At 58.4% G+C, this 24,870-nt stretch overlaps 4 protein-coding genes across 34 annotated transcripts in view; 2 read left to right on the forward strand and 2 right to left on the reverse strand.

Annotated features, from left to right (window-relative positions):
* The window catches only part of DGKZ (diacylglycerol kinase zeta), a 43,370-nt gene extending 42,471 nt beyond the window's left edge, over nt 1–899 (forward strand). For all 14 annotated transcript variants that reach the window (XM_045486689.1, XM_045486693.1, XM_045486690.1 and 11 more), the window contains one exon: nt 96–899. In XM_045486689.1, coding sequence (XP_045342645.1) covers nt 96–212 — 117 coding nt within the window. In that variant the 3' untranslated portion in view covers nt 213–899. The remainder of the gene's footprint in view (nt 1–95) is intronic.
* Nucleotides 900–1,384: 485 nt separating this feature from the next.
* MDK (midkine) lies at nt 1,385–4,224 on the forward strand. Of its 2 annotated transcripts, none has more exons than XM_045486705.1 (5): nt 1,385–1,513; nt 2,485–2,561; nt 2,722–2,889; nt 3,009–3,170; nt 3,887–4,224. In XM_045486705.1, the coding sequence occupies exons 2-5, from the start codon at nt 2,486–2,488 to the stop codon at nt 3,910–3,912; spliced, it is 432 nt and encodes a 143-aa protein (XP_045342661.1). In that variant the 5' UTR covers nt 1,385–1,513; nt 2,485; the 3' UTR covers nt 3,913–4,224. The 2 variants fall into 2 exon arrangements, with proteins under 2 accessions (XP_045342661.1, XP_045342660.1); XM_045486704.1 differs by lacking the exon at nt 1,385–1,513 and adding an exon at nt 2,049–2,167.
* CHRM4 (cholinergic receptor muscarinic 4) lies at nt 3,990–12,093 on the reverse strand. Of its 4 annotated transcripts, XM_045486702.1 has the most exons (3): nt 11,737–12,093; nt 7,393–7,451; nt 3,990–6,824 (listed from the first exon to the last, which is right to left on the reverse strand). In XM_045486702.1, exon 3 carries the CDS (start codon nt 6,793–6,795, stop codon nt 5,359–5,361), a length of 1,437 nt encoding a protein of 478 aa, XP_045342658.1. In that variant the 5' UTR covers nt 6,796–6,824; nt 7,393–7,451; nt 11,737–12,093; the 3' UTR covers nt 3,990–5,358. The 4 variants fall into 4 exon arrangements, with proteins under 4 accessions (XP_045342658.1, XP_045342656.1, XP_045342659.1 ...); XM_045486700.1 differs by lacking the exon at nt 7,393–7,451 and having other exon boundaries at nt 11,737–12,092; XM_045486703.1 differs by lacking the exons at nt 7,393–7,451; nt 11,737–12,093 and adding an exon at nt 8,757–9,763.
* A 3,221-nt stretch (nt 12,094–15,314) lies between these two features.
* The window catches only part of AMBRA1 (autophagy and beclin 1 regulator 1), a 179,825-nt gene continuing 170,269 nt past the window's right edge, over nt 15,315–24,870 (reverse strand). For 11 of the 14 annotated variants that reach the window (XM_045486706.1, XM_045486707.1, XM_045486714.1 and 8 more), the window contains 3 exons: nt 24,322–24,414; nt 22,580–22,773; nt 15,315–16,905 (listed from right to left, as the gene is read on the reverse strand). In XM_045486706.1, the coding sequence (XP_045342662.1) occupies nt 16,403–16,905; nt 22,580–22,773; nt 24,322–24,414 (790 nt within the window). In that variant the 3' untranslated portion in view covers nt 15,315–16,402. Of the gene's footprint in view, nt 16,906–22,579; nt 22,774–24,321; nt 24,415–24,870 lie in introns of those variants that run through there. The other 3 variants (XM_045486710.1, XM_045486718.1, XR_006714434.1) reach the window with 2 other exon arrangements.

Genomic DNA, 24,870 nt, shown 5'->3' on the forward strand with positions numbered 1-24,870 from the left:
CAGCCCGGAGGGAAGGTTCCCTGCCCTCTCCCAAGCCTGGGGGGGTGGGGTGGTCAACAGGTCCCTGAACTGATGGCGGCAACCCCCTCATCCAGGGCGACACCCCCCGGCAGCGGGCCGAGAAGGCTCAGGACACCGAGCTCGCCGCCTACCTAGAGAACCGGCAGCACTACCAGATGATCCAGCGGGAGGACCAAGAGACGGCTGTGTAGCTGTGAGGCTGACACCAGGGCAGCGAGGAGGGACAGGGCCAGCCTGAGGATGAGCCCCCTCATCGCCCACCTCACTGCCACATTCCAGTCGGACTACCACGGGGGGACCCATGCCCCAGGGAAGGAGCCCCGTGCTGCCCCCTGAGGAGCCGCCCGCCCCGGACAAGGGTTGGACTCTGAGGAGCTGGGGGATCTCCCCTGTCCCCCTGTGGCCCCAGCCCGACCCAGGGCCTACGGGGGAACAGGAAACTGGACTGGGCTGGGCAGGCCCTTGGGGGACTGGGGCTGGACCACTTCAGGGCAGCCCTGGCCCTCACCGCAGCAGGTGCCCTCGTGGGGTTTAGGAGTAGAGGGGGAGGGCAGAGGGGCTTGAGGCCCTATCAGGGAGCCTTCAGGAAGAGGCTTCCTAAGCCACCTGCTCCTTTAGGGCCCCCACCCTGAGCCTCCTGGCAGCTTGGGCCCTCTCTCCTGCCCCGACTCCACCCTTCCCAGGGCTTCCTTCCAGAAACAGAGCCTGCTGCATTTGCCTGCCCGCCGCCCTGCTTGGCACCTACCCCTGGTGACCCTCCCTATGTACTCAGTCATTTCATCGCCGCCCGACTGTGTGGCCTGGGGGTTGGAGTGGGACTCTTGTGGTGACATGTTTACAGCTGGGTGTGACTCAGTAAAGTGGATTTTTTTCCTTTCTGCTCTTTTTTTTTTTTTGGCTGGGAAGGTCTTCCAGAAGCAGTGGGGTCTGGTGGAGGGGGACTGGACACCCTGGACCCAGACCCCTTTGGGGAGGGGGGCGTGCCAGGACCTGGCCGAGACCTGACCTCTGCCTGGCTGCCTAGCTCGGCGGGGCCGGGGGGAGGAGCTGATTTCCTCTCGCTTCCCGCTTCCCGCAGGGACGATAACAATGAAAGTGAAAGAGAGGTGGGGCGGGGGTGAGGCCTGTATTCTTTGGCCCCTTTGCCCTATGGCCTTGGGCAAGCTCCTTCCCCCAGGCCTCAGTTGCATTTACTGTTTAGGGGATCGGGTGAGGTGATCCCCCAAGGTCGGAAGGGGTGGGCATTTGCAGCTGCTGCCGTGGCTGCATCTGGAACTTCTCAGACGGCTCTCGTCAGCTCCCTAGCCTTACCAAATCCAGCCTGCGGGCTCCTCCTCCAACAACTTCCCCCAGCTCCCGCCCCCGAAAACCTGCGCTCCTGGAAAGGCACGGCGTCCCCTGCGTCCGAGCGCCTTCTCGGGGGCTCGGTGTCCCCAGGCTCCCCCAACACTGAGCGGAGCATCTCCCTGCTCACTTGGTGAAGCGACCTTAGGTGGGGGCTTGCGCTCCTTCCCCAGCAGCTAAGGGGGCGCAAAGGGCCGGTCCTCGACGGGGTTAGTCATCGGGGGACTGAACCGCACATAGGCTGGAACGCGGGCCCCTCGCCGAGCGCCGGAACCCGTCACAAACCCGGGGTTACCAGCTCCCTCCCAGTCTGCATCCTCCCAGTCTCCCCTCCCCGGGAGGAGAGGCAGACGTCCAGCGGGGAAAGAGGACGGCCCCGGGGAGGGGGCGGGAAGCTGGGGCTCGAGCAGGGGCCACCAGGGGTGCCGAGGCAGGGCAGAAGCTTGGGGCCGGGAGACCCCGGGCTCAGAAGACGGGGGACCGGCAGAGCCCGTCGTCTGAGCGCGGACGGCCCGGGCGGGGCGAGCGGGGGGTGGTGCGGGGACCCGCGGCGGGAAGCCGGGGTAGAAGCGCCCGGGACGCGCGGGGCGGGAGCGGAGGCGGGGACGCCGGGGTCTGGGGGCGGTGCGGGTTTGAGGGGAGGGGGCGGGGCGGGTCCTTCCTCGGGGGGGGGGGGCGGGGGGGAGGGGGCGGGGGCCCATGTGACCGGCTCAGACCGGTTCTGGAGACAAAAGGGGCCGCGGCGGCCGGAGCGGGACGGGCCCGGCGAGGGAGGGAGCGCAGCACCGCGGGCAGCGAGCGAGTGAGCGCGCGGGGTCCCGGCGGGCGTGCGGCGGCGGCCTCGGCCCCTCGCCCGCTGGGCCCCAGCCGCCCTGGGGGCCGGAGGCAGGGTGGGGGGTCTGAGCTGCGTCCTGGGCTCCAGGCCCTCCCCAGGGAGACGCCTCCGGCTGTGCGCCCCGGCTAGCGGCGAGGGGCCGGCCCCAGAATCCTGCCGCCGCCCCAGCCCGAAGGCCTGGACTGTGGGGACGGGGGTGGGAGGTGCGCGCGTGCGGCCCCACGTGGGGAAGGGGGCAGGCGGGGGGACTCTGACCCGACCTCTCCCCCCACCCCCACCCCCAGGATGCAGCACCGAGGCTTCCTCCTCCTCGCCCTCCTCACCCTGCTGGCGCTCACCACCGCGGTGGCCAAAAAGAAAGGTGATACGGGGTGTGGGGGATTGAAGGAGGGCTGGAGACGGGCCAGTGAGGCTGGCGACCTCTGGCCTGGCCGCCGGGGTTCCGAGGCCAGGACCCCAGGAAACGGCCCCCGAGTCTCTCGTGCCGCGAGGTCCTGAGCTCCGTTCCCCGTGTGTCTTAGACAAAGTGAAGAAGGGCGGCCCGGGGAACGAGTGCGCGGAGTGGACCTGGGGGCCCTGCACCCCCAGCAGCAAGGACTGCGGCGTGGGTTTCCGCGAGGGTACCTGTGGGGCGCAGACCCAGCGCGTCCGGTGCAGGGTGCCCTGCAACTGGAAGAAGGAGTTTGGAGGTGAGGCGGGGCGCAGGCGGAGGGCAGGAAAAGGGGGGCACAGCCTCACTGAAACCTGGGCAGGTCTGTGGCCTCCAGCCACTGGGCCGCCCCGCTGATCCTGGGCACTCTCCCGCCAGCCGACTGCAAGTACAAGTTTGAGAGCTGGGGAGCGTGTGATGGGGGCACAGGCACGAAGGCCCGCCAAGGCACCCTGAAGAAGGCGCGGTACAATGCCCAGTGCCAGGAGACCATCCGCGTGACCAAGCCTTGCACCCCCAAGACCAAAGCCAAGGCCAAAGGTCAGGGAAGTGGGAGAGGGTTGCTGGGTCATAGCGGGGGGGGGGGGGGGGGGCTGGGGGGGGGGCTGCACCACCTGTGAAAGGGAATGGTTAAGCCTGAAGTTTTGGACTTTGGAGAAGAACTTCTTGACATCTCTGCACTTGGTTTCCCTGTCTGTAGAGATAGCTTAGGGGGCACATACCGAGGGGGGCCCGCGGAAGGTACTCAGGGGTTATTAAATCTTCTGGCCCAAGTGGAAGCACAAACCCGCTCTGTGGTGTTGGAGCATTTTGCTTAGGGTTCAGGGAAGTTGACTGACCTGGAAGGACTTGCCTTTGTCATCTCTCCAGCCAGAGGGAGCATTGGGTCAGCTTGGGTCCTTTCCAGTATTAAAAGGACTTCACAGCCCACACTTGTGCTATCTCTTAGCTCCTTCCTGATTCACAGCAGCCTAGAGAGGCCACCAGGGCAGAGGTGAATCAGCCCACTTCTTAGGTGAGGAGGCCGAGACTGAGGGCGGCTGGGACCAAGAGCCTGAAGGTTTTCTGAACCCCAGTGAAAGTATAAGTTGGTGTGGGGCAGGTCCAGCATCAATATGGCTGCACTGTCCCCCTGGCCACCAGGTCAGCTGATCCGGAGCCACTAGGGGGCAGAATTTTCTCCCTGATGTATGTGCAGGGGGTCTCTCCCGGTCACCGGGACTCCTCTAACGCATTATTTCTCACTTGTTTTACAGCCAAGAAAGGGAAGGGAAAGGACTAGCGGCCAGGTCTGGATGCCAAGGAGCCCGGGGCCCGTGCCCTCCCTCCCACGGGGCCAAGATCGAACCTACCAGTGCCTTTTGTCTACTCATTAGCTTTATCAATCATACCCTGCTTCTTCCCTTTCACTTCTCCACCCCCAAGTGTCCCAAATGGGGAGGAACAAGGGACTGTGGACCACTTGAGCCTCCTGCCCCAGAGGGATGTGATTCCCAGTACCCCCTTTTGTCCTTCCCCACAAAGATGCCATTACTAAGAAACAAATAAACCGTTGTGTTTTTTTCCCCCCAATAAAAGCTTTTCTTTTAATATATAAAAGCCCCTTCCCAGGGAGTTTGCTGTGGTAATTTGTTGGGGCAGGAACTGGTGAAGGAAAGGGAAGGCTGTGGGAACTGTGGCTTTTAGGGGCCGGGGGGCTTGGCGGTGAATGCTCCCCAGAGCTCATGGGAAAAGCAGAACGGTTATGAAAATTTCTCCCAGGGCCCCTACGGACTCCTGAAAGGGGACCCCCATCAAGTCACCTGAGCCTTTCAGTCTGGTCTTTCCAGGGGCCACACCAGGACTGGGAGGGAACCTGGGAGATTCCCTAGAACTGACACTCCCCATGTCAGCCACACTCAACCAAAGGCCTTTTGGTACGGCCCGGCCCTCGCTGTCACTGAAGCCTGTGACAGTCAAGTCCGCCCCCATTCTCGCCTGTGACCCAGGCCTCCCTCACTGCAGAAGCCTGCTGGGAGAACTCTTCAGAATCCGTTGGGCCTCTCTGGGACCTCAGGAAGCCAGACCTCAGTTCCTGAGTGTGCACCCTTGACCTCCCAGCTACCCCATCCTGAACGTGCAGGGCTGCGAGGGGCATGTGGCAAGGGGCCCTGAGAGCCCACCCACCCAGAGCCTGGCTGAACAGCTGCAGCAAGGGGAGAGCTCTGCCCCTGGAACGGGACCCGGGAGGAGGGGCTGAGCCTACATGCGGGGTGCAGCAGGGAGAAAGCACCAACTACGGCACAATGGGGGACCCTAGCCTTCCACTCCTTTCCGAAGCCTCCTTTCCAAAGCAGTGGCTCCTTTGCTCCTCCCAAGGGGGATCCTGGGCTTTTACTTCCCTCCAGATGTCATTATTTCAGCCATGCTGGTTGGTCACAGTGGGGCAGGTGCCCCAGGAGGCCAGTGCCTCCCAGCTCCCTGAGGCAGGGCAACAGAGGTGGGCCAGGCAGTCTTGGTTCAGACGCTTCTGGGGCTGACCCTCCTCAGCCTGAGCAGAGATCTGGTCTCTCTGAATCCTGCCAGAGATTCTTCCTGAGCCTCACGGGGTCTTGGGGACCTCAGTTCTCTTCAGCGAACGTGAACACGGAGAGATGCTTCCAAATCTCTCCCTGACAGCCACGGGAGAGACCACATGGCTCAGCACACACACGTGACCACCAGCACCTTCTGGGGCACCCTTGCCTGCCTACCTGGCAGTGCCGATGTTCCGATACTGGCACAGCAGCAGGTGCCTGAAGGTCTTTTTAAAGGTGGCATTGCAGAGGGCATAGCAGGCAGGGTTGATGGTGCTGTTGACGTAGCAGAGCCAGTAGCCGATGGACCACACCGTGTCGGGAATGCAGCTCTGGCAGAAGGTGTTCACCAGGACCATGACGTTGTAGGGCGTCCAGGTGAGAATGAAGGCCAGCAGGATGGCAAAGATGGTCCGTGTCACCTTGCGCTCCCGGGCCGCCATCTGCCGCTTCTTGCGCACCTGGTTGCGGGCAATGCTGGCGAACTTGCGGGCCACGTTGGCCGCCGGACGCATGCCAGCTGGTGTGGCGGGAACGATCTCGATGGCTGTCACGCATTCGTTGCCCGTCTGCTTTGTCACAATCTGGATCTTGGACCATTTGGAGGCCGGGTTGAGGGCCCGCGGCTGTAGGGGAGGGGCGGGCATGGCAGGCGCGGTGGCCTCTGTGGTGGACAGCTCTGTGAGTGGTCGTTCCTTGGTGTTCTGCGTGGCACTGCCGGAGCTGGACTCATTGGAAGTGTCCTTGTCGGCCATCGGGCGCGGCGGCGGCGGCAGAACCGGTGGGGGCGCCTCCTCTAGCTTGCCGTTGCGCAGCTCCTCTTGAGCGGCTTCCCCCGGTGGGGGTTTCTTGAGGCTTTGCTTCATCAGGGGGCTCTTGAGGAAGGCCAGAGTCTTGGCCTTCTTCTCCTTAGGGCCCTCGGGCCGGTGCTTGTGAACCCGGCTGCGACTGGCCAGGGAGATGTGAATGTAGAGCACCGTCATGATGACCACGGGCAGGTAGAAGGCAGCGATGGCTGTGCCGAAGGTCACTGCTGGGTTGGACAGGAACTGGATGAAGCACTGGTTGTCTGGCACGGTCCGCTTGCCCACCACAAACTGCCAGAACAAGATGGCAGGTGCCCAGAGCACGAAGGACAGGACCCAGGCAGCGGCGATCATGAGGCCTGCCATCTTGGTGGTGCGCCGGGCCGGGTAGGTGAGGGGCTTGGTGACGCAGAAGTACCGGTCAAAGCTGATGATGAGAAGGTTCATGACAGAGGCGTTGCTCACCACGTAGTCCAGGGCCAGCCATAAGTCACAGACCACGGCGCCCAGAGGCCAGTAGCCCTTGATGATGTACACGGTGTAGAGGTTCATGGAGAAAGCGCCTATGATGAGATCGGCACACGCGAGGCTGAAGAGGAAGTAGTTGTTGACCGTCTGCAGCTGCCTGTTGACCTTGATAGACAGCATCACCAGGATGTTGCCCACGACAGTCACCAGGCTCAACGAGCCTGTCACCGTGGCGATGAATATCATCTCCACCGTCTCGTAGCGGTTATGGGTCGATGTGACCAAGCGTACAGACTGGTTGCCCGAGCTGCCGTTGACTGGTGTGAAGTTCGCCATTTTGGTTAGCGGTAGTGGGCGGGCAGTGTCTGGAGAAGGAAGGAGAGAGAGAGAAAAGGATGAGCTGTAGAATTGGATTGCAGAGGTAACTCAAGGTGACAGAGGGACATCATCGCGCAGAACCTTAGAGAACTCTGACCCATCCCTTCGTTCATCTCTTACTGAGTGCCTACTCTGTGCAAGCACTGTTCTCGGTGCAGGAGTTACGGACGTGAATGAGACACACGCGGCCCCCACTCTCACGGAGCTTACAGCCTGATCAGGGCAGACAGACACGTGAGCAACAAAAAAAGTGCTAGAACGAACACAAGGCAGGGCAACAGTAGAGTGAGGGAGTCAGAGGACAGATAGGGATGCTGCCTTGCTGGGTGATCAGTGAAGGCCTCTCCTAGGAGGTGATATCCGGACAGTGGCGAGGAGACAGCCATGTGAAGAGCTGCAGAGGTGGCTTACTCAGGGGCAATGGCCAGAGCAAAGGTCCTGAGGCACATGTGGGGCACAGACAGGCCAGTGTGTGCAGGGCCCACAGAAGCAATGGGGAGGGCTTGAGTGGTCCCAGAGGTCAGCATGTGGCTCCGGCCGGAAGTGTTCGTTTACCTCCTCGTTCTGTAACCAAACGTCACCAGGGGACCTGTTCTCAATCCTTACAGAAGGTACTGAGGACAAAGGCAAGGATACATATTAGCAGCTAATACTTAACTAAGTGTCCGGCACTTTCTGTGCTTTTTATAAATATTAACTTATTTCTTCCTCACGACAAATCTGTGAGGTAGAATCCTTGATTTTTCACTACTTACAGGTGAGGAAACTGAGGCACGGAGATGTTAAATAACCTGACCAAGGTTCCACAAAGTCCTTGACGTGTTGCTGTCCCAGAGCTAAGGATTCTGGCAGAAGGAGGCCCAGAGAGCCAGAAGAGGCAGTAGTCCCACCTCCGGGAGGGCTTCTGGGATGACCAGAGGGGGCACGGAGAGGGAAGCCTCAAGGATGAGGAGGAGAGTGCCATGTAGCGAGGCTCGGGAGGTACATGCCATTGAGACATCCCCCCACCAGCCCTCCCTCCCAGCCCCAGTGCAGTGGGGGGGGGGGGGGGGGCTCAGTGCAGGGGAGTTAGGGACTGTCCACAGCCAGTGGGAGTGGTGGGAGCTGAAGACCGTGAGGAATCAGAAGCCTAGAAGCCTAGAGGGCCTGCCAGCCAAGCAAAGGCACACATGGCTTCCAAGGGCCAGGGCCAGCCCTCACCCCGACCGAGAACCCAAAGGAAGCCCGAAGGGAACCCAGAGTGTCTCAAGGGGAAGAGGGGCAGTGCTGCAGGGGAGTCTGTCACAGCCAGAGCCCCCCCCCCCCCGCCCCGACCCCACCGCCAGGCCCACCAGCACACCAGTGCCCCCCCCCCAGCACACGGCCTGCACCCCCTCCCACCCAGGTTCCTCTTCATCTCTCCCCCGCCTTCCTCTCCCATACACGTGAGAGGGGCCCACGCCCGGCGCGCCGTGCCAGGGCAGCCGTTCAGCCCAGCCTCCTTCACACCCGCCAACATGCACACCATTACACACACGCACACGGGCCCCCTCCCAGCCCTGCCAGCCCTGAGCACTGTCGTATACACAGCGTCCGCGTGTGAGAGAGAGAGAGAGAGAGAGGCGGGGTGTGTGGAGCAAGGAGCAGTCCCGCTGCAGCCCAGGCTCCAAGGCCAGCAGGGTGTAGCTGTGTGGCCTTAGACAAGCCACCTCACCTTCCTGCCCTTCTCTTGCTCATTCACTATATAGAGAGGACTGGGTCCTGGGACCCCGCCCAAGCAGCTGTGGGGATCAGCAGACTTTCCATCTCCAGCATGAAAATGTGCCACAGGCTGAAGGCAGGTGTCAGGGTGACTCCCCCCGCCCAAGCCTGGCCTCGACCCCCCTCATTCACCACTGCAGACACGGCCCCAGCCTCCTAGCCTGGCATTTCATGCTCACCTGTCCAAACCCTTGGTTCCCAGGAGGAAAGGCTCAAAGAGGGGTGTGGCCATCTCCAAGGTCACAAACGAGTCAAGGGCAAAGACTGAACACCACCCTCCCTGGGGTCTCTGACAGCTCCTTTCAGCTTGGAGAGATTCCGGGTGTCGCCCTCGGAGCTGGGGCCGCCAGCATGGAGAGGCTGCCCTCCCCAGGCACATGCAGGCAGGTGCAGGGTGGGCAACGGTCCGCCAGCTCCAAGGAGAGCCTTGCTTTCACCTCCCCAGGCCAGGACGCAGGCCAGCGAGATGGGAACAGGGTTGGAGGTGCCAAATATGAAAAACATAATAGCCTTGGTTTATTGTTAACTATGAGTCAGGAACCCCTCTGAGTTTTTTATATAGATTATCTGGTTTAATCCTCGCAGAAGCCTGATAAGGCAGGTACTAATAGTATCCCCATCTCACTGATGTAAGTATCTTTTTACAGATGAGGACAATGTTAATTAGCTGGCCCAAAGTCATCCAGTGTGTAAGTAGGGGCAGGGGCAGGATTAGAACCCAGGAGCCACCTTCTCAACCTCAACCCGCCTCAGGTTGATTTCCTGCCTCTACTCGCCACTGTTCAAAACCAAAGAACTAAGGATCCCCTCCCACTCCTTGCCGGCCCCCCTACTTAGCTTTCCCAGAAGAGGAGAGACCTCTTTCTTGTCTCCTTCGGGGACATCTTGTCTCCAAGGAGGTGGCAGGTGGTTTAGTTCCGCTCTGGGTCCTCTTGGGGAAGCTGCCAGCGGCAGAAAAGGTGAGGCATGGTGTCTCCCGCCCTCCACACCACCATCTTTCTGGGGGGTCTCCCGGGGGCATTCAGACAGCAATTCTCTCTGGGGGCGTTTCTCTGTGATCCAGGCCCGCCCGAGATGTGGGGAGGAAGGAGACGCTGCCCAGGGCTGTGAACACCACTAGATGGCAATGTCGAGCCCTGGGTACCAGCTCCGGACTCCGGGAGGGCGGCCGCTCTTCCCGCCGCCCCCAACTCCAACGCGACCGCGAGCACACAGGAGGCTCCAAGGCAGGGCCTCCCAGGGGAAGGACGCGGTTCTCCCCACCCCTTCACCCCCTCCCCCGCCAAGGCCCACCTGGGAGCTGCCCTCGACTCCACGCGGGTTCAGTGGTGGAAAAGTTAAGGGCGCCCGACTTACACTCGGCCCCGCCGAGGAACATGTGGGCGGGAAGGCGAGTGCGAGTTCTGTTTGTGTGTGATTACTGGGGAGCGCGAGTAGAAGCTAGTAGCTGCATGTGCGTGTGTGCGCGCTCGGCCACGCCTGGATACCAGTGTGCCCGTGTGCGCGTGAGCGGGCCCGTGCCATGTGGACACGTGCTTGTGCATGCGAGTGTGGTCCCGGAGTGCTGTGGCCTTGGGGATGCACACGATTCGAGTGTGCCCTGTCCCTGTGAGTTTGTGTACAGGAGCAAAGGCAGGGTCCACAGTAGGTGACCTGACTCCGTCCAAAAGCCCCTGCCAGGAGACTCAGCTCAGACTTTGGCTGTCTCAGCGCAGAGAAGATCAAGTCAAGAGTCAGTGTCTGGATCGTGCTCCGCTCTTGGGTGGGGAAGGGTCGTGGCCAGGACAGCAAGGTTAGACTACAATCTGGGCTGCAACGGGTACCCTGACCTTGGGGCATCGCCTTAGCTGGCACCCAGTGGTGTCCCCGGTCCCAACGCTGCGGTGTGGGTGGCGTCCCAGCCTGTGCCTTCTGTCGAGGGGCCGCTGCTTGAGTCGCCCCACTAGCCTTACAGGACACCAGGCTCAGCTCAGCCTGCCCGCGGAGCACTATGCCCAAAGGGTGCCCAGTACGCCCGCGAGAGTGTACCAGCAGCACCCCAAAACGCGGAGGCCCAGCCAGGGCTTGGGTCAGTTGAGTGTAATATTCTAACACTCCCACACTTCTAACCTTGCACCCCGCCAGAGAGGCACCGTCTGGCCCCAGCATCTTGAGTGGGCACCTGATTTCTCAAGCCCTGGGCCTGGGAAGACCTGGAGGGTATTATTTGGGCTCATCTAGAGGCTCCTCCAGAGGCTCCTCCAGGTCTCCGTCCTGGTCGATGGGGCCCTGGCTCTCTGGTGCCCCGCCCTCCCCCCAAAGCCCTAGCACGCAGTTCTTGCAGCCTCTGGGCGTGGGCACCATGCTTTCCCGGGTTCTGGAGCACCCCCCCCCCCCTTTTCCGGACGAGAACGGAGCGCGTGCTCTGGACGACGTGGGGAGGGGGTTGGGGTGTGGGTCCTTGGTTCTTAGGCATTCACTGTAGGGCTCTGGGAAGGCTGTGGCCCCTCAATCCGTCCTTGGGGCGGGAGAAGAGACTCAAGAGTTCACAGGAGGGAGAAGGAGCTCAGGAAATTTGGAATCGACATTGCGCTGACACTTCCGCCACTGGGCCTGGGGCTTGGCTCTGGCTCTCCCGGGCTCGGAGCCTGGGCAACCGCAGGGAGTAGTCCTGGAGTGGGGGAGGGGCACCGGGAGAGGGTAGGGGTGTTTCCGTCGGGGTTCAAGGTCGCGGATGGAGGACTTCGTGGACCGGAGTGGGCTGGCAGCTCCGGGGGTGGGGGGCGGGGAGACGGGCGGGAAAAAGGCTCCTTAGGGCTCCAGCGCCCGGCGCCCTCCAGAGCTGCCAGTGGGAGGGCTGGAGTGCGGGGTCCCGCCCCCGACGGCTGCCCCAGGTGCCTTGAGGGCTGTGGGCGGGCACCCCCTCCCCCGACCTCCTGAATGTCCATTCCTTCCCAGAGGCGCACCTGGAGAAGCTTCCGAGACTCTGGGTCTTTCTTCTAGAGGGGCCCCTCACCCACCGGCCCTGTGCAGCTCCCAGCACCGCTCTCGCCCCCAAAGGAGCCTGGGGACCCGTCCCAGTGGGACTCGCCTCCGGGGAGCCTCAGAGGGTCCGAGAGCCCCGCGTCCTTCTCTCGCAACCGTGTCCCCCCGCCCCCGCTCCGCCGCGGAGTCACTTACCAGACACCTCCGCCCCGGTCCCCTCGCACCTGACAGACGGCAGGACCAGCGGGCGGCCCGTGGGCCAGCGGGCGGGGCGCACGGCCGGGCCGGGGGCGGGGACGGGGTGCCAAGGGGCGGCCCCTGCTCCGCCCGCAGCTCCCGGCGCTGTGGCTTCGACTCGCGCTCACGCTCGCACTTTTCCCCGAGCCGCGTGATGTCACGGGGAAGCAGCCAATCCTGGTGGGGCCGCGCCGCCCGCCCCGGACCGGCCACCCAACTGCGACGCTCGGGGGGCACCACCCGGGGCGTCGGGGACCCCAGCTACGCGCGCCCCTCACTGGAACCGGCCGGCAGCTCCCAGCTCGGGCACGGTGGGGCACCGCCCACGGTCAACAGTACGGCTTAGCGGGGGGCGCTGCCCTCCCGGGAGGCAGAGATGGGGGGAGGGTGGGGTGTCCGCGTTGTCATGGGGACGCGGCGCCCCCTCGCGGGGTGGGGAGGGAGCTGGCAGCCCCGTCTGGCTGCGCTCTCCGCCTCCGCTCTGACCAAACACCCGGGCCCCGGAGGTGGTCTTGCGCCCAGCCCGGACCTCACTCCCTACGGGTCTCCGCTCACAGTGGGACCTCGGAGGCGCGAGTGTTTGACCCCAACGAGAGGTTACGGGTGGGTGGGGTCGGCTCAGCCGTCACGGTTCCGTCGGGGCGGAGAGCCGAGGGCCGGCAGTTTCCAGTCTCAGGGCCGCATGTTGGCCGCCGGGCAGCCAGAGAAGAGGGGCCGTCGGGGCCTGGGAAGGAGCTGGAGAGAAGACAGGCAACAGTCCGCCAGGGAGAAAGAAGCCCGCCCATTGCGCACAATGCCCGCTTGGCCCCCCACCCCCACCGCCTGGCTCCCCGCTCCCGAACTCCAGGCCGGAGAAGGGGTGCGCATCCTCCCTCCAGCCCATTCAGCCGCGGCCTGGTGGGCGAGTTCACTGATGCCTGTGAAGGAAAGCTGATTGCCCAAGGTCACCTGGGGCGGAGCCCGGAACGAGACCCCAGAGGGCGAGCTGCCAGTCTCTTAAGGTCTCCGCGAACCTCAGTGGCCGGAGCCTGAGGATTCGGGGCCTTGCCTGCGCGAAGCGGGAGGGCCTGGGAGTCTGCGGCTGAGGCGCCCGCGGGACTGAGTCGGTGGCTTCAGCACCTCGGAGAGCTCCGCCCGACCGACGCGACACCCGCGTTTCCGCCTCCATCGGAGATGGCCCTTCCTGGGGCCAGCCAGGGTTGGATTCGTCTCCCCACGCCTAGGCCCTGAGGCCTGTCACCCCCAAACTCTTTGAGCACAAACACCCGGTTAACCTTCAGACCGCTGATTCCTTGTCCTGGAAAAACAACATAGGTCCCGCCCCCCCTCCCCCGCCCCGCCTTGCTCCAGGACAGGGTGGGGGTGCTGTGAGGGGGACTGCAGAGGCAGGTAAGGCAGTGGGAGGAGAGGCGGCAGGAGCTGCCAGAGAAGGGGTAGGGACTGGGGCAAGACCCAGCGCTGCGGGGCTTTTGGTGTGTTCTCCATGCTGAATGAGGAGGTCCAGACCAGTGCTCCCCAGGGCAGCTGGAGTTGGCTGTCTAGGTAAGAGTGAGAAGCCATCGTCCTTTACATGAATGATCTGGTCTCCCATGAGCCTCATAACCAATGTCCAAAGAAGCTATTGTTCTTGCCCCCACTTCACAGGTGAGGAAACGGGCTCAGTTGGTTCCTAGGACAATCAGATGACAGTCTTGCCTTTGTTCCACTTTGTCATATCTCTCCTAGGGTCCAGGACAGGGTAGTGCTCCTAGGAAGGTGGTAGTGTTGTGTGTGGAATGGAGGGGTTGGGGAGGCCAGATACTTAAAAAGTTAAACAAGGGAAACAAGCCAGGCCAAGGACGGAAAGCCACAGAAACCAGAGATGTCTCCAACCATTGCCTTGAGTTCCAAAGAAACTGTATCAGGCAAAGCTGCTTCCATTTCCCTGAAATCCTTACTATTGGGTGGGGTTGACCCCTCCAATTCAGAACCGACAGGACTGCGGAGAGCCAAGGGACCTAATTTTGTTCTGGGCCCGTGGGCCCAATTGGCTCCACAGACAACTTGGGTCCATAGAACTTCTCTGAACCTAATTCCTTGTCTCTAGATGGGATTGCCAAGCTCTGCCCTGCTGACCCAACTTGTTACGAGAAGGGGCCCGGAGGCTTTACTACTAGTAGAGGATTCTATCCACCAGGCAAGGGCTTTCCAAGGAAAGGGGTTGATGTGAAGACGGAAAGGCTGTAGGAGCCTCCGAGAGGTAGCTGCTGGGTTCATCCTTGGCCAGACAGGGCAGATGCAAGGGTTAAGACGCAAGGCAGACAGGACCAAATTTGGATCATCTCATCCACAAGGCTTCTTCATACCCTGTTTTCCAAAATAACAAAGTAGGGTTCCCCTCTGGGTTTAAATCCTGGCTCCATCAGTTAGATGTGTGGTCTGGGGGTAACACCAGTACTCAGAGGGCTTTTGTGAGGAGAATCAAAATAAGAATCCTTGGCGCATGGTTTACACTAAACAAATTCATAGTCCCTACTGTCAAAACAAGGAATTCTTCCTCTCCCTGGGGGGTGGGTTGGGGGGGAATATGTGGGTAGAGTGCAGGGATTGCAGTGGGGTGCTCTTCTTCCATCCTTCAGTAACTCATATCCCCACCTCTTCAAGGAAGCCTGGTCCTAACCACTCCAGTGCTCTCTGACCTCGAATGACTCGAAATTATAGAGCTGCAAGTAACTTTAAGAGGTTACATAATCCAAGCCCTGTATCCTACTACAAGGGAGGAAAGCGAAGCAAAGAAAAGGCTTGGCCAAGGTCACACAGCTAGCTGATGGGTCTTTTAGTCCAGAGTCCACTCTTACAATTTGCTAGAAAATTCCAGTGTTTGTGACTATGTAATAACTCTTCACATTTTCACACTGTTTTGTATTACTTGCTCAACCATTTGATCTTTTGGTTTTGTTCCTGTTGGGATAGAATCTGTAATTCTACATGCCCCATAGCATCTGAGACAGAGGCACACAAGAGACAGTCAAGAAATAGCTGTTGCTGGCAAAAATCCCTGGGGTGGCTGTTTTTCCTGTGCGCTTCTGTAAGAGTGGGGCAAATATCTTTCCCCTACTTTCTAGCAAATGGCATTTTGAGGGATGCCTGTAGACAAGACCAAGCTCCCTTCCTGGCCAGCCCAGACACCCATTATGGGTGGTTTCTGGAGACTAGAGGGGACCCGGCTTTTTGGCCAGTTACATCTTCATTCCAGATCCACAGTCCTGGGTAGGAAGCAATCAACAGTGACCTTCTGTCATTCCTACATACCCACCTGTCACTGTTAAGGCTGCCCTAATCGTTAGCAGACCTGGGGCAAGCAGGGGGTGGCGGTACAGAGTAGTAGTATGAAGCCAGCTTCTTCTGAGGGGACAGATGGGGCTCCCCACATAGGACAGCAGCCCCAGAAACAGTGCCTGAGAGAACCTGGGCCCACCTTGGTTCAATGACCCTGCCCCCTACCAATCACCACCCCCTCCTCCATCCTCCATGGAAACAAACAGAGAAGAGCCTGGTGAGGGCCATGTCATCACTTTAATGATGTAGATCTTTGGTGTTTCCCTCATTAGCAGTCAGACTATCCCCTCTCCTCCCACCACAATGTTTCTATGATGAGTTACAAACAGAAAAGAAATCACATTTTCATACTAAAAACAAAATAATCAGAGCCTTGATTTCTCCACTAGAAACTACACGTACAGTTCAAGATTCCACATGCAACACCTTAAATCACAGACCGAGACCTCACATTCTGACCTGGAGTCTCATCCCCTCCCCCAGCCTTGGGCTGGCTTTGGCCTAGGCTCAGCTAATACTGCCACCCACAGGTGCTGCTCTGAGGGCCTGGGGGCCGGGGGAGAGGAGCCTGGTGGACAAGCCCTGGGGGCCGGCCAGCCTACACCCCCCACTCCTGAGTGAGGACCTGCCCACCATCCCTTGACTCCATCCTCTATCAGGCAAGCAGGCTGCCCCCCTCCCTTCACTCCATGGTTGTCCCCCATCAGTAAGTGCAGGAAGTCCCTGTCCTCAGGAATCTGGGAGCCTGGCCTGACCCTGACTGTGGTCTCTAGGGGATAAGATGATACAGAGAGGCTGAAGCTCTGGAAGGCTCAGAGATGGAGGTGGTTCCTGGGGGCCAGGCTGCTCCTCCTGCTCTTGGGCTCCTAGTGGCTCTGCCCATGCAACAGGTAGTCAGGGCAAAGGTGCCCCACTGGCCACTGTCCAGGATGGTTTGGCCCAGATCTGGAAGACGGTTCACCCTTCTAAGGCTCTCTGCCCAGGGGCGAGTCTCTTAAGCCATGTTTCTAAGAGAAAGGGAGGGGGGTCATGGCAGGGATAGCCACTTCCTCCCCCATTCACACGTAGCACAGCAGCATGGCTCCCCTGGGCTCCAGATCCTGGAAGGTTCTAGTCCCCTGAGGCAAGCCTTGCCCATTCGACTGCCTCATGCCCACTGACTCTGACTTCCTCTCGACCCCCCACCCTCTTGCTCCTGTTCCCTGATGCAGCCCGCAGCTCTTCCGCGTGTACAGTTCCGAGTCAGCTGTGAGGTCCGGTTTCTGCTCAGCGGTTCGAGGGGAAGCACCAGTACACACGTGTGTCTCTACCTGTTCCGTGGCTCCCTGCTGGGGCCTGCAGCTTCCCCCCTGCTGCCACCACCGCCATCAGCAAGGTGGTTGTTATTGGTCAGGTCGCAGTGCAGGGCTGGTCCTTCGGTGCTGGGAAGGGGGAGGGGGAGGGGGGCGGGGACAGGGGAGGAAGAGGGCAGGGTGGGCTGGGGCAGCTCCCGCCCAGGGACACCAGGCTGGTCCCAGCAGGCTGTCCGGGGGCTCAGGCCCCGCTCTGCCAGCTGCCCAGGCTCCGGGAGCAGTCCCCGAGAGGCGGAGGGCCGGGGCGAGGAGGCGCGGGCGGCCGCGGGCTCAGCGCCCGTCTGGGAGCCACGGTGGATGCGGTGGCTGACGATGATGCTGTTGCCGAAGCCGCCCATGGAGGCCATGGTGGTGCTCTGCTCTCGCTGCACCACAGCTGTCATGCCCCCTTCTGCCATCAGCCGCTGGATCCTGCTGAGGGCATCTTCCCCGCTCGCACCAGACTCCGAGCCCTCACCTGGAAGGCATGGAACACAAGACAGAGGGAATTCGTGGCTGGCCGGGGCCTCTGAGCCAGGCAGGCCACTGTGAGTAGGAGCTGGGGGAGTCTTTGCCAAAAGCAAAAATGAGAAGAGTCTAATTCCCTCCTTCTGAGAATCAGAGACTTGAAAGCTAGACAAGACTCCCCAAATGATCATCATTTCCATTTCTGTTTTACCAGTGGGGAAACTGAGGCTTAGGATGGCATGAGGTGGCCAAGGCCACTCAGCCAGTTAAGAAGCAGAGCTGGACCAGAAGACCCTTCCGACACAAGTGGCAGACTAATTACCACACGAGTGAAGGGGACTGAGGTGGATGCAGATGGCTTGCTTTGTCTGCCCTCTGCCTGTCTTGGGTAACCTGGGAGACCCAGCCCCGGACAGGGCATGCTGCCTGGTCTGTAGAAAGAGAGGGCAACTACAGGGTATGGCCCAAAAGCAAACAGTCTGCTCTACTTCATTTCAAAACTGCTGTCTTTTCTGTGTTTTGTTTACTTTCTAAAAGCCCACAAGGAAGACTGGATTTTTAACTGTTCCCTAGAAGGTATTCTGTCTCCTCTCTTCCTCCTTTCCCCACCAGCTTTCCCAAGCTATTTCCCATTTACTATTCTCCTTGGGCTGGGCTGGATGCCTGATACCCTCATCTTCCCCTGGAGACAGCCAACTGCCCAGACCTGAGGCTGCAGCCCGCATCTCCAGGGAGAGAAAGAAGGTTCTGTTCCTTCCCCAAAGGCCTGAGCATTCCTTTGTGTGGGAGCAGAGGAGACTTAGGCTCAAATCTGTCCCGCACTCACTAGCTGTGTGACCTTGAACAAGTCGCTTAACATCCACCTCCTTCAGTTGCCAGACTTTATAAAAGGGATGAAAACAACTAGCTTACACAGGGCAGAGGAAATGAGATAATGGCACACAGTGGGCACTCAGTCAGTGGTGGCTGTAGTGATTAACCTGGGGTCTGTGAGTGGGGCTCTGTCCTGAGGACCTTCCCTCCGCCTGTGCTCAGCCCTCGGTGGGCTGATCTGAGGCTGTGGGCAACTATGATCAAGGCTCCTGGGCTGCTAGGGCTGGCACTACTGAACTATCAATTTATTTCCTTTGGCTACTTGCTGGCCATTTTGGGATTTTGCAGATTTGGGGGCGCTGATGGTGAGGGTTTTTCTTTTTTGAGTACTTATTGTCAACAGCTATTTTTGTAAGACTTTTTTTGTTCCCTCCCTGTCCAGTCCCTTTTCTCCGCTTTCCTTGTTAGAGCTGCATTTCCAGCCAGTTTCACAGCTTCATGGTGTCTAAAGCCCCATTAGATCTTTCCCTCCTTGTTAGTGCTTGGCAGTCTCATGTTATGGGTCTTAGATGATTCTCATCAACATTAAGCAGTGGGGACTCTGCCTGGGTTTTCACTTATGTGCGGCTTGCTTTTTTTCCCAGTCCACTCTACTTATCCACCACCCCCCGCCCCCGCCCCCCGCCGGCCCTCAAGGTGGCTGCCCTTCCAAGATTCCCCCTCAGACAGCTCAGTGCCAACTCCCAGGGCAGAAGAAAAGGATCTGAAAGGTTCTCAGCACTTCTCTCAGGGGGCGAAGCCTTCCCACAGGGGGGCAGAGGGTAAGAGGAAAGGTCAACCAACCTAGGGCCTCAGTGCCAGCAGAGCTACCACCCTGTGAGCCAAAAGAGCTGCCTGGCGAGGCCCCCTGGGGACGTCCTTGTGCTCACTGCCACCCCCACTGCTTTCCAAGAACTCTGTGCACTGAGGGCCTCCCCAGCTGGGTCTGGGATGTGCAGTGGGCTGGCCCAAGGCCCGCTGGCACTGGAACTCATTGTGCTGGGCTCTGTGCCTGGTGAACTATCAGCTCTTCTCATGTAGCTCACTTCCAGGGGCAGGACAGGGCTGCCTTGGTGCCCTAAGGGAGGTGCCACAGCCAGGCCCTCAGGGAGCCCAGCCCCGCCTGCCCTTTCCCACTGCACCCATGGCTCTGGTCTTGGCCACTTCTCATCATGACTGTGGCTGTATTCCCTGATCTTGCTGATCTCTCCCCTTTCCACCCAGCCTCCACGCTGCTATTACCATTCTAATTAATCTCGGATTCACTGAGTTCTGGTTAAGTCCATAATCTGTTTAAAACCCAGCAGCAACAAAAGCCCCCAAAGTTGTCAGGATGCCTTAGCATTACATTTAAGGGCCCTCTGGTCAGGTCCGAGCCACTTCCCAGACTATCCTCTCTTCCTGCACCAATGACCACACCAAACCCAACTAGGCACTTCTGTGTGCCTTCCAATCCCCTGCTCACGTACACCAGGGACACACTGTGGATGTCAAGGTCAATGTAAATACCACCCCACCGGCTCTCTCCCTGAGCCCTCGCAGTGTCCCACTCTTCTCTGTGTGAGTTATCTGTGGCTGTGGCATCTCCCTTCTGGTCTCCAAGTCCCTGAAGGTCTCAGAGTAAGTTTTATTTATCTTTGGGTCCAGTGTCTAATGCACGGCTTTGCACTTGGTGTCTGTTTGTCACGTGAATGTGTGGCTGAATAAAAGGGCTCCCAGGCTGCTTACAGGTGCTTCAGACTTAAGGCAGTTTCTGAAACCTAGTCACATATCGCTCCTCTGCTATGGGAGAAGTACTTACGTGTTTGTTTCCTTTCTGGATTTTTTTTTTTTTTTTTTTTTTTTTTTTTAATTTTAAGAGCGAGAGAGACTGAGACAGAGAATCCCAGGCAGGCTCTGAGCTGTCAGGACAGAGTCCAATGTGGGGCTCAAACCCAAGAACCATGAGACTGTGACCTGAGCCAAAGTTGGACGTCCAGCAGACTGAGCCACCCAGTTGCCCCTGGACTTGCTTTTTGAAGGGAGAGATGATGGCTTCATCTCTGAATCGGATTCTCTCTGCAACACCTTTGGATTCATGGTGCCTAACACAGTATCATCCATAAAGTAAGTGCTCAAAAGAGACTGGATGGAAGAAGTTAAACTGTGCCCATGGACGACTTCCTCATGCTTGTGCAAACAGCTGTGAGCTGTGCTTCTCTCTCGGGAACCCTAAGCCAAGGCTAAGAGCTGGCACTGGAGGCAGCTGGCACATTCTTCAAGAAGAAAACACACTGGGGCCTAAGGGAAAAGGCAGCCGTGGCTGGGGATCCAAGCTATTAGCTCGAGGAGCAGTGGTGGCCACAGAGGTTAATTCTACTGTCTCTTTCCCTAGAAAAAGCATTTCTTTTTGTCTTTGAAAAATGGGAAATTGAGTTAGTGTTGACAGGACATTTTTTCCTTGGCAAGTTCTAAGGTACTTTCTGGATGTGGATGCCAGGATGGGATCAGCAAGTTCCCATAAATGCCCTGTAACTGCATTTAATTCTGGGGCTGTCACTGACCAGAAGAGGGGAGCCAGGCTGAGTGGGAAGAGGAGCTGTGCTTCCTGCCCTCAGGGGACCCGCTGGCTTTCTAGTCCCTCACTTTCCACATTCGCTTTTCTCTGGCCCCGGGCCCAGGCTACTGCAGTGGGGCTAATAACTCTCATCTTCACCAGACAAGAAGGAGCCCCGGGCAAGCCTTCTCCGAGGTCAGAGACAGAAGACTACAGCACAGCCACGCTCAGGGGTGGGCCCTTGCTCCGTTAAGTCCATTCATTCCACACACTTCCTGAGTACCTACTGTATGCCAGGCGGGCACTGTTTCAGTGAGGGGAGCAAGCAGTGAGCCCTGGGAACGCACCCCTCCCTTTCTGAGTGACAGGGTAGGGAAGGTTTAAAGGTGGACAAGCTAAAAAGCTGACACCTGCAAATTCCCCCTGGGGCAGGCTCTTCCTGGACGTCCTAGAATGAGCGGAATGGGTTTTAATCAAATTTTTATAGAGCAAGAAAATGAGTAGTAGCCTGGGAACCTTTTGGTGCTGACGGGGAAGGGGCTAAGGGAGGGGCAGCCCCAGAGTGTGAGTTACTCAGGTAGAGCTGCCTGCCCCACTAATCTAGCTGGGCCTCTAGTGAGTAGGGATGTATCCCTCCTGGCCCCACCTCCTAGCTACGCCAACAAGAAGGGTTAGCTAACTTAACTAAGGGTTTCTTCTACATGTTCCGGCAGGTGTGGCCACCAGCTTGCCAGTAAGGTGAGAGAGGAGGCAGGCGTGGGGGTGGGGATGTGCAGAGCTGCCATGCCTGCCTGCTGGAAGGGGATGGGGAGGCCAGGGAGGACATCTGCACCCAAGGAGACTCTTGCTTCCCGGTCCCTTGCCTTGCTACCAGAGTGGTAGGAGTGGTAGGTGGTCCAGTGGGGTAATTAAGCACCTCAGAACAAGGCTCCTGGCCCCAGGAGACATGAGGCTGGCCAGTGACACCCTTCCCTGCAACCCACACCTTTCCCTTACTTCTGTCTAGGTGAGGGTCTTCTGCAAAGGACTGGGATGCTAAGAAGGGTTGTGCTCCCGAGCTCTAGGCAAAGGTCACTGGGCCTCAGACAGATGCAGAGAGCTATCCAAGCTTACTCTGCCCACACTTCAGCGCCAGATGGCTACTCTTGCTGAAGAGTGCTTCTGGCCTCTGAATGGTTCACCCTCCACCACTTGCTCTCCTTTATGGCGGGGGAGACAGGAAGGGAATGAGGTTCGGGCCTCTGAAACTGGCGAGAACCCCACAAAGAGTCACGGGCCTCAGCTGGGGAGGTGGCCTGGGCCACAGACCAAAAAAGGATTCAACTTTTAAAAATTTCAGTTCACTAACTAGAAATTAAATAAAAATTAAAAAACAAATAAAAAACTTCAGTTGATGACGGTGAGAGGCACAGTGCCCTGTGGGGTGACTAGAGTGTGAAAAGCTATTCCCTGGGGGAGACACAGGTGAATTTGTTACATGCCTCATGCACACCATGGCTTTTCCTTCTGTGGACGTTTTTTTGAGCAAATGGCTCAACACAGACCTAAAGCATATGTGTCTGGCTGGAGGCTGCTGCCTTGTTTGGAGCTCCAACCGGCAAGGGGGCTGGGGTGGGGGTAAGGAGAGTGACTGAGTGAGAACAGCCTGCTTAACACAGCTGTCGACAGACTCCAAAGTGGCTCGAGCTCTACCGCTGGGAAGTGCTAATTGGTTCTCAGAAGTGTGAGGCCAGCACAGAGCCAGGGCTGATGCTGGCTGAGCTACACCTGAGGTAGGTGAAGGACGGGGCTGCTGGTATGCCGGCTGCAGCCAGAAGGGCAAGGAGCCATGGGTGTAATAGCAGCTTGACAAGCTATCCTGTGGGCTGGCCCTGGAAGCCCAAGGTCTGGTGTGCTTGTCCCTGGAATAAGAGCTCGCACCAGTGAGTCTCTCTTGCAGTCTTTCCCATCTACACTACTTCCTGTGTGCTCTCTCTGGAAGAACAACCTGGGTCCTCCAAGTTTTAGAGGAGGAGGAGGTCAGGGTACTTGGTGGGAGTGGAGCAAAGCTGTAAGAGCAACTCAGCTTCCACTGGGTGGAAACAGTGACCCAGATCAGGGAGATGCTGTTCCTGCCTGAGGAGGCTCCTAACGCCACCAGGGGAACATTCCCCAAGCAGGTCAGAGGGTAGTCATTCTGAGAGGGGAGGGCCCTTTCTCAGCACCACGGTCTCTGCGGACAGACCAGGAGGGGTGATGAAGGTCCCAACTGCCCATTCCCAGTCATATTTACCCTCTGGTGTTACGTGACTCTTACCTTCACCGGGACCCAAAGCTGCTGTCCCTGGCTCCTGTATCTCCCTCTCCGTCTGTGTTTCTGCATTCTGCAGCTGAAGGGCCAGAGTCTGGGTGCCCTGAGATGTCACTGAGGTGGTGGGGTTCCGGGGTTGCAGCCCAATTGCATTCATCAGACCCATGTCTCTGTCAGTCCTCCACGTGGCTCTGCTGGTTCTAGGGAGGGAAGGGCAGACTGAAGTCAGGCAGGGTTTGGGACAGTAGGCCTCATAGAGTTCCACTTGTTCCACGCCAATCCTCAGGGAACAGTCCCCTGGACCAGGGCCCACAGGCTAAGAAGAGAAAGAAGCCCTGTGCTGCTGCAGCTACCTCCCAAAAGTAGTTAACTCAGTTGTGTCCTTTCTCCTCCAGATCAGGGCAAGCTCTGGGACAATGAGAGGAAGCTGCAGAACCATCCAATTTTGCAAAGCCAGTTAGTGCAGTCACTCCCTTAAACAATGAGGATTTTTCTGGGGAGGTAGAGAAGGCTCATCTTAAGACTCTTAGGGACGCCTGGGTGGCTCAGTCGGTTAAGCATCTGACTTCGGCTCAGGTCATGATCTCGTGGTTCAAGAGTTCGAGCCCCGCATCAGGCTCCGTGCTCACAGCTTGGAGCCTGCTTCGGATTCTGTGTCTCCCTCTCTCTCAGAGACTCTGTCTCTCTCTCAAAAATAAATAAACATTAAAAAAAAAAAAAAAAAAAAACAACAAAAAACAACACCTCTTATCCACGTTCAGGAAGCCACCAGCTGAGATCTGTGGGACAAAGGGTGAGCAGTAGAAGGGACCTTTCCTCTCTCAGCTTTTCCTTCCTTCCTTCTAACTATATGCTGACAAGATTCCAGTTTAAATTACTGGAATTTCCACTGGATCTCCACTTTGGAGGAAAAGCATCAGGATTCTTATGAGGCCCTTCTGGGCTCCTCCTTCAGGGCCTTCTGACAACAGACCCTTGAAGGTAGGCAGCCCAGCTGACCTATGAATAATGCCCAAGCCCAAAGCTAGCACCCCTTTCCTTGCGCATTTCCCAGGCACTGACCCTTGGGATAGATACAGCTGGCAGCAGAGGGGGTCCAGGACTTCCATGACAGTCACCAGCTACTCATTTCTAGCTGCTTCTGGGGACTATTCTTCTAGCCATGTCCTGTAATTCTTCTAGGAAGCAGTGATGCCCTTGCATGTATTACTGACCCATCACTTTTTTCTCATAATGTTTCAGTCTTCCTTAATACATTGATAAGAGGATCAGTACCAGGTTCCTACTCTAACTGGCCCCTGGGATGTGTCTGTCCCTGGGTGCTAGCGCCGGACAGCTTGGTCCCTGAGGCCCTGGTCACCTGCAGTATTGTCCACAGATTCTCCCTGGGCTCCCAGCACTCTTCTTGTGGACAGCATCCCTCCCTAGTGCTCTGTCTTCTCCCATCACCTCAGTGTGCCCAGATACCATGGCCAGGATGGGAGAAGCCCACAGGATGTCCTAGCTTATTCTCAGTCAAGACTCTAAGAGCAGAGCATGTTCTCGTCCTTTGCCATAGAATACTTTTCTCGAATCCAACTGTGTGCAAAAGCTCAATGCATGAAGCAGATCAAAGAGGAGCTGCTGTGGCTGAGGAGAGGCACCCAGAGAGCCCTGGAACAGTCTGAGGGCACTGCTTGAGAGCCCACTGGAAACAGGAGGAAGGGACAGGCCTCCAACAGCTGTGCCCTCCTCCTTCCCAAACTCACCCTGGCCTTTCACTGCTCCTGCTGCTGGAGTGGACAGTGAAGACAGTCTCGTTTAGCTGGTCCCAGTAGTACTCAACACCAGAGTTCAAGGCCCTGAAAAGCAGTTGGGAAGGGTGGAGGAGAAAAGGTGGAGAGCATTAGAAAGAGAATGGCCAGAACTCCTTACACCTCCTAGGCTCTGTGGCCTGTGGCCTGGTAGCCCTCCTTCATCTCTCCTTTGTCTCTCTTGGGGCTGAGCTGAGACAAAGACTGGAGATTTCCACCAGGAAGCGCAGTGCTGGAGCAGTGCGGACAAATCTCCAACAGCCCAAATGCCTGTAGTGGTGGGTTTTTAGCCTCTTCCTTCCTCTGAACAGTGCCTCACCAGCTCCTCCTCAGGCCTAAGAGATAGCTAAAAAATAGCCACACTGTACGCAGGCAGTGGGCTGAGTGTTCTTCAGGCATAAAGAAAGGAGCTAAGATAGCAAATGAGAGACTGGGGAGGCCCTGGAGGGACGGGGTGCCACAGACAGCCCTGCCTCAAGTGTGGGCTTAGTGATCCGAAATAGA

The sequence above is a fragment of the Leopardus geoffroyi genome, chromosome D1 (genome assembly GCF_018350155.1).
Source record: "Leopardus geoffroyi isolate Oge1 chromosome D1, O.geoffroyi_Oge1_pat1.0, whole genome shotgun sequence".
Lineage (NCBI taxonomy): Eukaryota > Metazoa > Chordata > Mammalia > Carnivora > Felidae > Leopardus > Leopardus geoffroyi.

Bases quoted from the DNA above. Each gene is read 5' to 3' on its own strand.
- MDK (XM_045486705.1), top strand. From the start codon at position 2,486: ATGCAGCACCGAGGCTTCCTCCTCCTCGCCCTCCTCACCCTGCTGGCG. The intron at 2,562-2,721 runs GTGATACGGGGT...CGTGTGTCTTAG, and splicing joins CGCGGTGGCCAAAAAGAAAG to ACAAAGTGAAGAAGGGCGGC. The intron at 2,890-3,008 runs GTGAGGCGGGGC...CTCTCCCGCCAG, and splicing joins CTGGAAGAAGGAGTTTGGAG to CCGACTGCAAGTACAAGTTT.
- CHRM4 (XM_045486702.1), bottom strand. From the start codon at position 6,795: ATGGCGAACTTCACACCAGTCAACGGCAGCTCGGGCAACCAGTCTGTA.